Source organism: Pagrus major, chromosome 1 (genome assembly GCF_040436345.1).
Source record: "Pagrus major chromosome 1, Pma_NU_1.0".
Lineage (NCBI taxonomy): Eukaryota > Metazoa > Chordata > Actinopteri > Spariformes > Sparidae > Pagrus > Pagrus major.
Genome location: NC_133215.1, coordinates 14114062 through 14126146, shown reverse-complemented (window position 1 = coordinate 14126146; position 12085 = coordinate 14114062). Strand labels below are relative to the sequence as shown.

The window sequence follows — 12085 nt, the reverse complement described above, 5'->3', positions numbered from 1 at the left end:
CCTGCAAATAGAATCAGAGTGAGAGCTCTGCAGCTGCTCCTCTCTGCTGGTACTGATGCTGAGGCTGATGCCAGATTCACTGATCTTCTCAGCTACACTTTAATCTTAAATCCTCAACAAAAAAATGCAAAGAAATACGTAAACAGGCGTGTTAATAATCAGGATACATTTCCTGCAAGACACATTTATGCACATCTTTTCTTTTGTTTGTTACACTGTGTTGACATCCTGACTCCATTTGTTTGGCATCCAGTGACCTCTAGTGGCAAATTCAGGCCTAACACATGAGCTGTAAGCAAATGTGATGGATTGCTGTCCGGATATTGGTATTTGGTATTTACCCAATAACCCCAAGAGTATAATTATTAGAACTGCATGCTCACATTAAGCTTTTCCAGTTGTTGTTGTTGTTGTTGTTGTTGTTGTTGTTGTTGCTGTTTGTCTCTAATAGCTCTTTTAACAGTTAATCAACTAATTTCTGTTTAAAGTTTAAATTTTATTCAGGGCTGCGGCTAATTATCATTTTAATCAAATCTGAGATCAGTTGTTTGCTTGATTAATTTGTAGTCTAAAAAAACCCCCCAAAATTGGCCATCACAACTAATTGCATCAGTCCGAACAGCTCAAAAGTCAAGAATATTCAGTTTACAGAGATAAAAAACAAAAAACAAACAAAAGCAACAAATTCTCACATTTGACAAGCCAGAGCTACTAAACGATTCATTGATTTTCAAAATATTATATGATTATATTAATGTCAATCAAGTGATAAAAAAAAAAAAACATCATGATCCAAAACTTTCTCCTAACAATTTTTTCGTTCTTTCTCCAGGGTTGTTTTTATTATTAAAAGTTAAACGACATGAAGTTTTAAAGATGAAAAAGAAGGGATAATCAAAAGGTTGCAAACAATATAGTCACTCAATGCTCTGAAGTGCTTTATACTAATAAAACCCTGCAGATGGCGGATGTATATGAAGGTGACCTCAACATTTGTGGCCACACAGATACACAAGCAGGCTTACATAAATCCAAGTTACTATATATGTGTGTGTGTGTGTGTGTGTTAAAGACAATAGAAGATGCTGATAGTTGAAGGACAGCCTCATCAGCCACAGAGTCCCAGAGAGGGGGATAAGGGAGAAGAGGAGGCCGGGATGGGCCAGAGGAGAGCGGATGAGACAAAAGGAGACGAGAGAGGTGGAACCCAGGTCCGTGCCCAGGAATAACTCACAGGAGCTACACTGTAAAAAAAAAAATCCTAAAAAAACGGTAATTTTCCGGCAGCTGGGGCGCCAGAAAAATATTGTGAAATAACGGAAAATTACTTTCTCATAAAAATACAGTTTTTTTCCATAATTAAAATACAGTTTTTAGTTGTAATTTTAACAAGATTTTGCCTCATTTTAAAAACATTTTCACATTTTAAAACAATTAAATTACCTAAAAATATGGTAAGTAAATGCTGGATTACGAATAATAATGCTTAAATTTACAGAAATGTGCTGTTTTTAATTGGTTTAATGACATTATTTTATGTAAAGAAGTTGTATAATAATTTGTGTTTGATGTAATAAAACAGTATATGACACAAAAATAATGTGATTCATCTTTCAAATTATATCAAAAAACTGTAGAAAAACTAGATATTGGGTTTAAAATTGCAAGAATTTACCATTTTTAGATCATATCAAATGTTATTTTACGTTGTTTTTAACGTTTAATTACAAACATTTTACGTTTTAAAACAATTAAGTTACCCATAAAGATGGTAAATTAACATTGTAATATGAATAATAATGCTTAAATTTACAGAAATGTGCTGTTATTAGTTGGTTTTAATGGCATTGTTTTATGTAAAAAAACTGTATATTACTTTATATTAGATGTAATATAACACAATAATTTGATTAATCTTTCAAAACATGCCAAAAAGACTTAACTCCACGTTGGGTGTACATTTTTTTCCTTTTACATTAATTTCCTGAATATTTAAAAGGACGTTCAACTAAAAATTCCTCACCTAATAACACCAGAATTATTTTTTATTTTAAATGGTTTAAACTGTTTTTTGGCCAGTGGGAAAAGGGGCTTAAATGAATTGTTGTACTCAAATGAGAGTAAGCTGAACAAGAACAGCTACAATTTTCCATTTTCAGTATTTTTATTGTAACAGGTAACCATTATTATAGCAATATGACTCTGAAACAACTGATTTGGAAAAAAAAAAGTTGAGTTACCAATTCAGTGTTATTTCTATCCAAGGTATCCATAACTTGGTCAAGTCACTGTACTGTACATCCACAACATGGATTACAAGCCTACATTAAACCTCACTGTAAATTAATCCACACTATCCAAGTCATCCATAACCTGGTCAAGTGACCATACATTCAAAACATTGATAACAAACTTAGTCAAACCTCACTGTAAATGAATACACACTCTATCCAAGTCATCCATAACCTGGTCAAGTAACCATAAATCCACAACATTGATTACAGACTTTGTCAAACCTCATTAGAACATTGATAACAAAGCTACATAACAAATAGCTTACATGAAACCTCACTTGACATTAATCCACAATAGTCTGTGACTTAGACAAAGTATCCATAACTTGTGAGCACTTCTTATTCCCTCCACTCGTAGTCTGCAATTTTGGTGATGAGTGTGAGAACCTTTGGACTGACGGCAAGTTGTTTTTTGGTGGCGTTCCGCTCCACTTTTGATCCCTTGTCTGGATTTATCTTGAAGAGGCACCTGTCAAATGAAAAAAAAAACAACTTTAGTAAGTGTGGACTGTACTGTAATGTAATGTTGTCATACATTTGCAAAAAAGTTACACAACAGTGTAGACAGAGCTTGCTTGTGAAAGAGTATTTGGACATACAGGAACTGTGGAACAGTGATGTAATGAAAAGATTAACATGTGAGTACTGTGTATGTGAATTGTGTATGAATGTGTTTGAATGTTTGAAGGTGGTCAGAGGGGGTTTGGTGTGAAATGGCAGCCACGCTTCCCTCAGTCTGCCCCAGGGCAGCTGTGGCTACAAACGTAGCTTACCACCACTGGTAAGAATGTGTATGAATGAATAATGGTTTCTGTAAAGCGCTTTAGGTGATTGAAAAGCACTATATAAATCCAAGCCATTATTACTGTTATTAGTATTAGTATTAGTATTAGTACTATTTCAGGGAGAATAACGTAACTTCGGTCAGGAGGATCTGCTACTCAAAGGTTTCTTGGGCATTTGAGTTTTGTTTTGTCATTATTTCATAAATAAGAATTAACAAGCACTTGTTTCTGTAACTTGACATGAGCATGAATCAAGGATAAATAAGAGACACAGTCAGTCTAAAAACCTGAAAAACAAAAATGAACTCTCAGGTAAAGTTTGGACCATTTTCATCCAGTAGGGGGCAGTTTTCACATCATTTTTTAGTGATAGATTAGTGATAGAAAATGTCTTTTTTTTTTATAAATTCCTGAAATTGTATTAAAAAAAAATTCAAAGAGGTCAATAATACATTGTCCTACTCAGTGTATGGGTCAATCTTTCATAACTCAATCAGAAAAAGAGAAAATAAGGTTGTTTTTCTCTTACAATAAAATCAGAACATTAAAATGAAGTTTTTGATTTTATTATTTTGTTATTGTGGCCTTTTGATAAATTCAGGAAATGCCTGGAGACTTGTGGAAGTACAGGTGCTTTACTTTCAGCCTACATGCACAGCAGGAAAGCCTGACCGGAGATCTATCTGCCAACTGCCTGCAGACTGCAACTACTCATGGCAGGAGACGGGTCTCCCAGACCGGACAGGACCCAGCACCATCTTCAGTAAAGTTCCTCCAGCCTCCTGAGATTAATAACATTATCCAACAGCTGAGCAGAACAGTAAACTAACTTCAGCCCACAGAAATATCCACAACACAGGTCCATCTCGGCAGCTCCACGCTGCTTCTCTCCGCGACCCAACTCCACCTCCTAGTGGGGCCTCCTCAGTGGCAGTGCTGGCTCCTGTCTGGTCTGAGTGATTCCTGGCATGAGTGCTCATGCACAGTCAGGCTTTCCTGCTCTGCATGTAGGCTGAAAGTAAAGCACCTGCACCTCCACAAATCTCTAAGCATTCCCCCAAATAAATATAATATCCAAATAAAATAAATTGATGGGTGGATCATGAACTTAAAGGTGTGAGAATGTACCACATTGTGACCAACAGGTGAGTATTTCAGCATTTCAGCACTTGAGCAGTGCTCAGTTTTACAGTATGTGCATTATATATCTTATTTTGATGTATTGAATTGACTAGTGGTGTCTTACCTCTGTAAGAACTCCAAAGTTGATGCTTGGGCTGCTGGGTAAGATATGTTCATACAGTAGTACGAACCAAACATCAGCAAAAGAGCATCACTGAAGATTCTGATGTGGCCATTCACAATGGTCTGGTCAACAGACAGCATGAAATTCTCTGCCGCCAAAGTCGAGTTTCCTGTTGTGTACAGGGACAAGAGAAGGACAAGAGAAAAATACAATTAAATTATCATCTTACAACTGAGTCCAGTACAACAATAACAAAGTAATAGTACTAATAGTTTTCTGTTTTTTGGTTTTAATTTATTGTGGTGGAGAAAGATAAATATTCATACCGCAAACAACAATACATGGTGTACTTGGAAGTCCAGCACAGTCCACTTCAGAGGGCAGGGTTGTTTGATCCACTTTGTAGAACATCTGTTCTTCTTCTTCATTGAAGTACTTGAGGAGTAGTGGAAGAAACACAGCAACATTCACATCTGCAGCATTTTTGCTTGATGTTTCCATTTCCCTGAAGATGGTCTCCATCTTCCCTGGCTTGTCAGCCGATTTAAGAAATGAAATGACTCTGGCACATTTATTTGCTATGTTTTTGTCTTCCATGTCCACACCTGTAAGCTCTTTAAAATGAGTCTTCATGCCAGTTGTCTCAAACAGATATGGCCATTCCTTTATCAAGTCAGAAGTCTCAGTCCCACTGATAATGTCCTTTCTCTGAGTGAAGAAAGTGACTCTCATCATATTCTCAATGGCTTTGCTGTCACAGCATCTTTCTCTCCACATTTTCTTTAACTCTTCTTGTGCATGTTTCTGAGATTCAGGGGTTTCATCAGGTGGCAGCTGTGTTGGTTGCCAGTTTGTACACCCATAAGTGTCTAGTCTTTTTTTCTGAGTTGGGGTATCCTCTCCTTCACTGTTGCTAATACTTTGTCTCTTTAACGAAAGTGAAGTGTTTCCTCTCTTGAGGTTGTCCACTCTGCTGACCATCTGTTTGGTGAGTGAGTCATATCCACTGCCTACAACTTCACCTTCAATGACATCAGTAAATGCCACAGGGTAGGCCTTTGTCATCTTCCTTGCTATCTCACTGATATGTTTCTTCCCAGGTGTTGGGCACATGGTTAAGATTTCACTGACAATGAGCCGTATGATTTCAAGTCTATCACTTTTTGTTGGCCGCTTTCCCCTTTCCAACTTTCTGATGATCTCAGATGGAATCTTCTGCCAAGGAATTTGAAATTTAAAATGCCAGCTGTTGTCAGACAGTCGACGAGGTGTGATATCTGTACTTGAACTACTTGTTGACCGTGGTGAACTTGGAGTTTCTGAGCTGTAACCACCTGGAGAGAACACAGAGAACATTAGCTGTTATTAAATAATAGGTGGGTTTTCATTAAGCCTTTTTCCTCTTTCGGGATGTTGGTTCCAGGCAAAACTATATAGAAATGACTGTCATTTGTCCTCTTTTTTTTGCAGTGTTCAGACCGAGACTTAATGGTAGTGAGATGCGCTGAGTCAAGGCTTCAACACCCATGGTTCTGGTCGAATTTTATTTTTCAGACCCATAAAGAACTTGTACTTACTTACTGATGCAACAGTTAAAGCTATCCAATTTTACACATTGTATAATGTAACATGCATAATTTTAACTCAAACATCTATATTTCCACAAATAGTCAGTGGATATCATTTTAACCCCAGCATGTAGTTAGTAGTCCTGATACTGATTGCAGTAATGGAAATGGGAGGAAAAGAAAACAACTAAGCACAGCAACAGTGGAAATATTACCTGCATGGTCACATGGGTGAGTTCATGAGTTTTCTTTATCAGCATTGGGCTGAAAATTTTCATTTTTTCTCTTACTGTTGTTGGCTGGGAGAACTGACTGTTTTTGTTGTGTGTTTTTATTCTTTTGTTAGGTTGGAGCTTTTATTGAGTCTGAAAACATTTACAAGTGATCCAGTTTACGAGCCAGGACCAGGATAAAGGTGCAAGAATATCCAGCCTTTTCCAACACCACAGCAGTCACACTAGAGATGACACTGTTGCTTTGGGACAGACAAGCTTGCGAGATCTCAATATAACACACCACATAGAGTAGCAAAGAAAATACACATCAGACTGACTATACATGGGAACTAAATGAACAACACATTCTTGTTGGGGGGATTGCTACTGGTGGATACAAAAGTCATTTTTTTCTGTACATTGTAATAAAATATCCTGTGTTCATCCCTGATTAGTTGTGTGTGATTTGCTACCGAATCAGAATCTAGAGAAGATAGACCCAACTTATGATACTGATTTATAGGCACACTGTCAATTCACTGCTGGTGATTGTACTATATTACAGTTAGTTACTGGTAGATTATAAAATGTTTCAGCCCATCTAACCCAAAAGAATGATTCTGTGCAATAAATGCATATACTCACCAGAAAGGGCCATCTCGTCAGACTGTGCTACTGGACTTGTACTGGTGCTGGCTCTGCTGAACTGTTGGTTGCTCTGGTTGCTTGGAGGACTGTCCAAGACATCTTGCTGGCCTTAATAAAGGAGAGATAGTAGTAATATTTAAACCATACAGACATCACATTGCTCAATCTGGGTATATTAATACCCAACATAATTATATACTCAGTAGCCAATTGATATATTTCAAAGTGTTCCTTTCTCAATATAATGCAGTACAGTACACCACCACTAACACTCACTATGAAATCAATAATGAACAACGTATAGTTTATAGTTATCACCTTTTTGAAAACATCAACAAAAATGTAGAGAAGATTCTTTGAAGTATAATTCATAGTAGAACTGCTGTATTGGACTGCATTAATTTGAACAGGTGTACCTAATAAGTATATTTTGACTTTGTACATTTTTCTAATGTGAAAGTTTATTATGTACAAATTGAAACACATACTTTTCTTTTTGAGCAGTGACAGAAGTTTCCTGGCTTCAACTGGTCTCAGGACAGAAAGGAGGTCACTCTCCTGCAGGTAGCTCAGGTCCTCCAGGTCCTCAACTCCTAAACCTTGCAGATGCTCCAGCAAAGGCTCAGGGTCTCTCAGTTTAGGAAGACTTGATTTGATGAAAGACAGGAGCGGACTTTCTGTATCCATGACTAGGAGGACTAGAAGGGATGAAAAATACTGCTCAAGCATTACTGTCAGATTTTAATCTCTCAAACTCCAGATTACTCTGAGTCAACAATGCTATGCTTAAGTGAAATTACCCTTGTCCCACAAAGGTTGTACACAGGCAAAGGATAATAATCTAGTTTCTGCTCAGGCTTCCAACATTTCATGCTCTGCCTTGCTTGTTTCACTTCATACAATGCAAACGCTGGCATGTAGGACACGTCATGAGGTGTCACGATAAAATACACATGCTGGTCCTGCGTCACAAGCATGAGCTCAATCTGTCCGAATTCAAGTGCCTCACCTTGGTTTAAACACAGAAAGAGTCCCTTTTTGTACTGAGTGCCTTTCCACTGCACCTCTGTAGCTGACTCAACTTTGGGTTCTTTGACTAAGGTTTCTCCTACTGCAGAGCGCACTGCTTCGCTGTACAGTTCAGCATGGAAAGGAGTGGAGTTCTTAACCACCAATGAGGGTGCAAAAAAGGAGCCGGAATGTAGGTATGCCTGCAGTAGCTGATGGTTCTTTGCAAGTGTGTGACATACATTTTTGAAGTTTTGTGTCCTTCGCACACATCTTTTGAAATATGAATGCTTGCTCTCAAACCTCATTGTCCACAGCCGAATGAGTGGGCCAAACTTTAGTATTAATGCAGGGTAGTGGGTGAGGTAATGATGCTTTGGTTTTAGTTTTTGTGAAGGAAAACATTCTTTCCTTCCTTCCAGATAATCACCGATCAAAACACTGAGCAATGCAACCTGGGGTACTGATATAGTAGGGGCACATATCAGTTCCACTAACTCTTTCAGCTGGACAGTCAGTTGCCATACAGGATCCTCTGTGTCTGTGATCTTTTCACCAATGATAATGGGGAGAAGTCTCAGCAAAGACCAGTTTTCTGTTGCCTGGCCACCTAATTTCACACCCTTCTCTGAAACTTCAGCTGGTTTAGAGCTACCATCAGATCCCTGGTAACTAAACTGTTTGATCCTTCGATTAAGCTGTGAATATGTGAAGAATTTCTTCACCTTGACAAAATGGTTCAGGTAAATGGCAAGGTCAAATGCCACGACACCCTCAAAGAGATCATGGCCAATACAGGGTGGGAGGCCTGGCTGGCAAACATGAAAAAATGTCAGTGAATTAAAGACAGAGTTACATTTCACACCTCTGACTACACTTGCATCACCATTTTGCAGTTCTTGAACAGTGTCATTGTACTCTTGTACTGTACGGATTGGAGCATGGTGTTCCAAATTGTCTAGCTCACTTCTGGTTACATGACAATATCGGCAGAAATGTTGAGATGTACTGAAATTTTCTGTGAATCCACCAATGTTATGTGACCCTAAATTGTCACCGGCAATGCAAAAGACAGTTGCCTTAACAATGTTTCCAGAGATATTCAGTCCATTTGTCTCCAGTTCTCCAAGATCGGTTATCAATTGAGAGAACACTTTCTCGTGGCCAAAATATTTGAAATCAACTTCTCGGCACAAAAGCAAAAGCTGCAAGTTGTCAATAGTGGATCGATGAAAAGGTTCAAAATTTGCAAGAGTGAAGTAGACTCCAAGCATCTTATGTTTTTTCTTTGCCGAGCCGAGGGGATTTACCACCTCAAAAGCATCTTGATAAAGTATCACTTTTAATGTGAGACCTGACTCAGCAAAAAGAGGATTGGACTTAAATACCGATCCATCACACACATCATTTAAAATATGAGGTGTACTCTCATTCTCAGATGTAGAACCCTGTTCCAGCACATCAGTATTTTTTAGCAGAGTTGTCAATGTATGCTTTATGGGAACATACTGAGCATATTGCTCCTTTCTATTTTCATCAACCCCCCAAAAAATCGGTTGTGGATGCACGTATGGAAAATTCTCCTCAAAATACCGTTTTCTGTTGTAGTCTGTGGAAAGGGAGGAGCTGCAGGATCCATGAATATCTACATCATCTAGGGTCTTCAAAACATCTTCAATTTCAGTCTCAGATAGTTCAGTTTTTGTTTGAAGAGATGCTTTCAGTTGACTTTTCGTGTACTGCAGGCACATTCCATTAAGACTATTCAGTTCTTCTACGATCAACTGGATTGTAGAGGAAGGGATAAGTTGTTTGGCCTGTAGTTTCATATAAAACATGCACAGATTTTTCATGTACAAACTTTTCATTTGTGCAAGGTCTGGGACATCTGCCTCAGGCTCATCATCAGCTGACCCTTCATTTGCCTGGCTTTCAGCAACAGAGGACTGAGACTCACTAGGAACTGAAGGAGGGCAGTATGCACCAGAGACATGCAGAGCTGTGGGGTTTTTGTGCTTCCTAGATAGGTGGGCTGTGAAAGATGATGTCACTGAAAAAGTTTTATCACAGTCTTTAAAGGGGCAATGCACTACCTCTCTTCTTGAAATGTGAGATTTTAGGTGACAGAGAAGGTCTTTAAGGTCGATCAACTGTTTCTGACAATGTGGAAGCTGACATAGAAAGGGTGCCTGCAAAGTTTGAGACTGTGACACGGTAGATGACCGCCGATGATGGCGGTAAACATGACATTTAAAAGCATTGTAATTTCTGAACCGAAACTTACAACTTTCCATACAACATGCATACTGATAATGTGGCTCATTTTTATGAAGCCCTTGATGCATCACGTACCCTTTTAGGGTATTCACTGAAGCACCACAACTATGACAGGTGTAATGTTTTGACATCCTTAACTGCAGTGCAGTACTCACTTTTTCAGTTTACTCCATGAAATCAACTCATCATTTATCTGCAGAGAGAAAGAAAAAAATAAAAACACATTTATGAAACATGAAATTTGCCAAAATCAAAATAAATGCTATTGACTGTGAAATAGTTAACCTAAACTGTGTTCGCCAATCTCCCCTCAATTAACTAAAAGATGACCATTAGCTTATCCTTTACATATTTTTCAGTATTGTTTGAATTTCATGTTGACCAGTGACTAGTGTTGCACCAAAATGAAGATTTGAAAAACCTTGAAAAAGGCAAGAGGAAGATCAAAAAATTTGTTTTAAGAAAGAGTAACTGGTTGAAATAAACCATTACCAAATCTCAGTATCATTTATAAAATATCTGTTCTCTCTTCTTTGGAAGAAAGTACACTTAAAATGGCTCTGAGCACTCGTGAAAAGAAAGGAACAGGTGGGGGCTAGAAGAGTTTTTTTGTTTTTTTTTTGCAATAGTGGATTATTGACGTTAGAAAAAAATTCAAAACCAGATATTGAAAAGTTACATAAAATTAAGCTTCCTATTCTAGCCAAAAATCATGGCATTTCAAGTCATACAGTGGAAGTTATGGACAAAAAAACTAGTGAAAATGTATCTGTTCATTGTTGCAGCTCTAAACAACTGTTCATCCTTTTCTCCGCCTGTGTCAGTTAGTTCGCAAAAGCAAACGCAATGGCAAGGTAAAGTTAGTAGCTGGTCTGGCTGAATACTACAGTAAATGCAGCTGGCAGACGCCGGCGGCCATGCTTTTGGCATCATAGTTAGCTAACATTTCAATTGACAACATGCCGGCGTATTCTGTGCCTTTTGCGGAGTGAGTAAACTCAGAGGCATGGTGGTAAATAAAACTAATGCTACTCAGCTTCAGTTTGATACTTGCCGTCTACCGTCGTCCTTCCTCGAGCCTCGACGTTAGCTGCTGTCCGCACAAAGTTCTGTCGGGCGAGCAGGAAGTCTGGAACCGCAACCGCGGCGCGTTGGTTGTTGATCTTGCTCAAGTGTCACGTCGAAACAGCTGATCAACCCAAGCGGGAACCGCGCTTTTTTTTTTTTTTTTTTAACTTTATTCACAGAAATGTCCAGAACAATACTGTTGTGCCAGGGAAGAAAAAAAAATGCTTTATTGAAAGCATTTAATTGCAGCTCACTTAGTGCTGATGCTGCATCAGTTCAAGTCCAACTCTTTTTTATTCACCCTCTCAAGCTTTCCCCTTTCCCTGTGTCTCTTTAGATGTCCTTTCAAAATAAATATAATTTATTAATATAATGTTACCATCTAGAAATGAGAGTAATTGTATTTATTTTCAATGAAAATATTAGTCAAATAACAAAGAAATTATAGTAAAATTACAAATTTTTACTATTAATTCCTCAGTAATTTTAAATTATTTTTTCCTCTTTTTTAGGGTTTTAAAGTTGAATTTTACAGTTTATTCCCTTAAATAACAGACAAATATTTGTGAATTTACGATACATTTGTGAATGTATTTTAACAATAAATATATGTATTTCTAATGGTTTTTTTTTGTAAAAGAACAGAAATATAGTGTATTTTCACAGTTACAGTTATTTAATGTTATTTTACATTTGACATGTAAAAACACAGTCTATTTTTGTAAATTAAATGGTATTTTAAAAATACAGAAAAAATCTGTAAAATAGACAGTAAAATTCTGTTATATTACAATTTTTTTTTACAGTGTACCAGGCCCCCTGCCCAGCCTGCGAGGTGAGAGACCTTGGTGTTGGACCCCGGCCAGCTTAGTGGGGTTCCTGCTCAGACACACGGCTGTAACAGAGGCCAGGGATGGAGCTATAGAGAGATGACAGTGTGTGTGTGTGTGTGTGTGTGTGTGTTTGTGTGTGTGTG

General features: G+C 37.8%; 1 protein-coding gene across 1 annotated transcript; it reads right to left on the bottom strand.

Annotated features, from left to right (window-relative positions):
* Positions 1-2302: 2302 nt before the first annotated feature.
* Positions 2303-7310, bottom strand: LOC141004232 (uncharacterized). Its single transcript, XM_073475687.1, has 5 exons — positions 7245-7310; positions 6754-6864; positions 4652-5659; positions 4326-4494; positions 2303-2763 (listed from the first exon to the last, which is right to left on the bottom strand). Exons 2-5 carry the CDS (start codon positions 6764-6766, stop codon positions 2634-2636), a joined length of 1320 nt encoding a protein of 439 aa, XP_073331788.1. The 5' UTR covers positions 6767-6864; positions 7245-7310; the 3' UTR covers positions 2303-2633.
* Between the last annotated feature and the right edge of the window lie 4775 nt (positions 7311-12085).

Coding starts and splice junctions, on each gene's coding strand:
- LOC141004232 (XM_073475687.1), bottom strand. Junction 4,495..4,651: donor ACCATGTATTGTTGTTTGCG/GTATGAATATTT, acceptor TGTACACAACAG/GAAACTCGACTTTGGCGGCA. Junction 2,764..4,325: donor ACTTTGGAGTTCTTACAGAG/GTAAGACACCAC, acceptor TTCATTTGACAG/GTGCCTCTTCAAGATAAATC.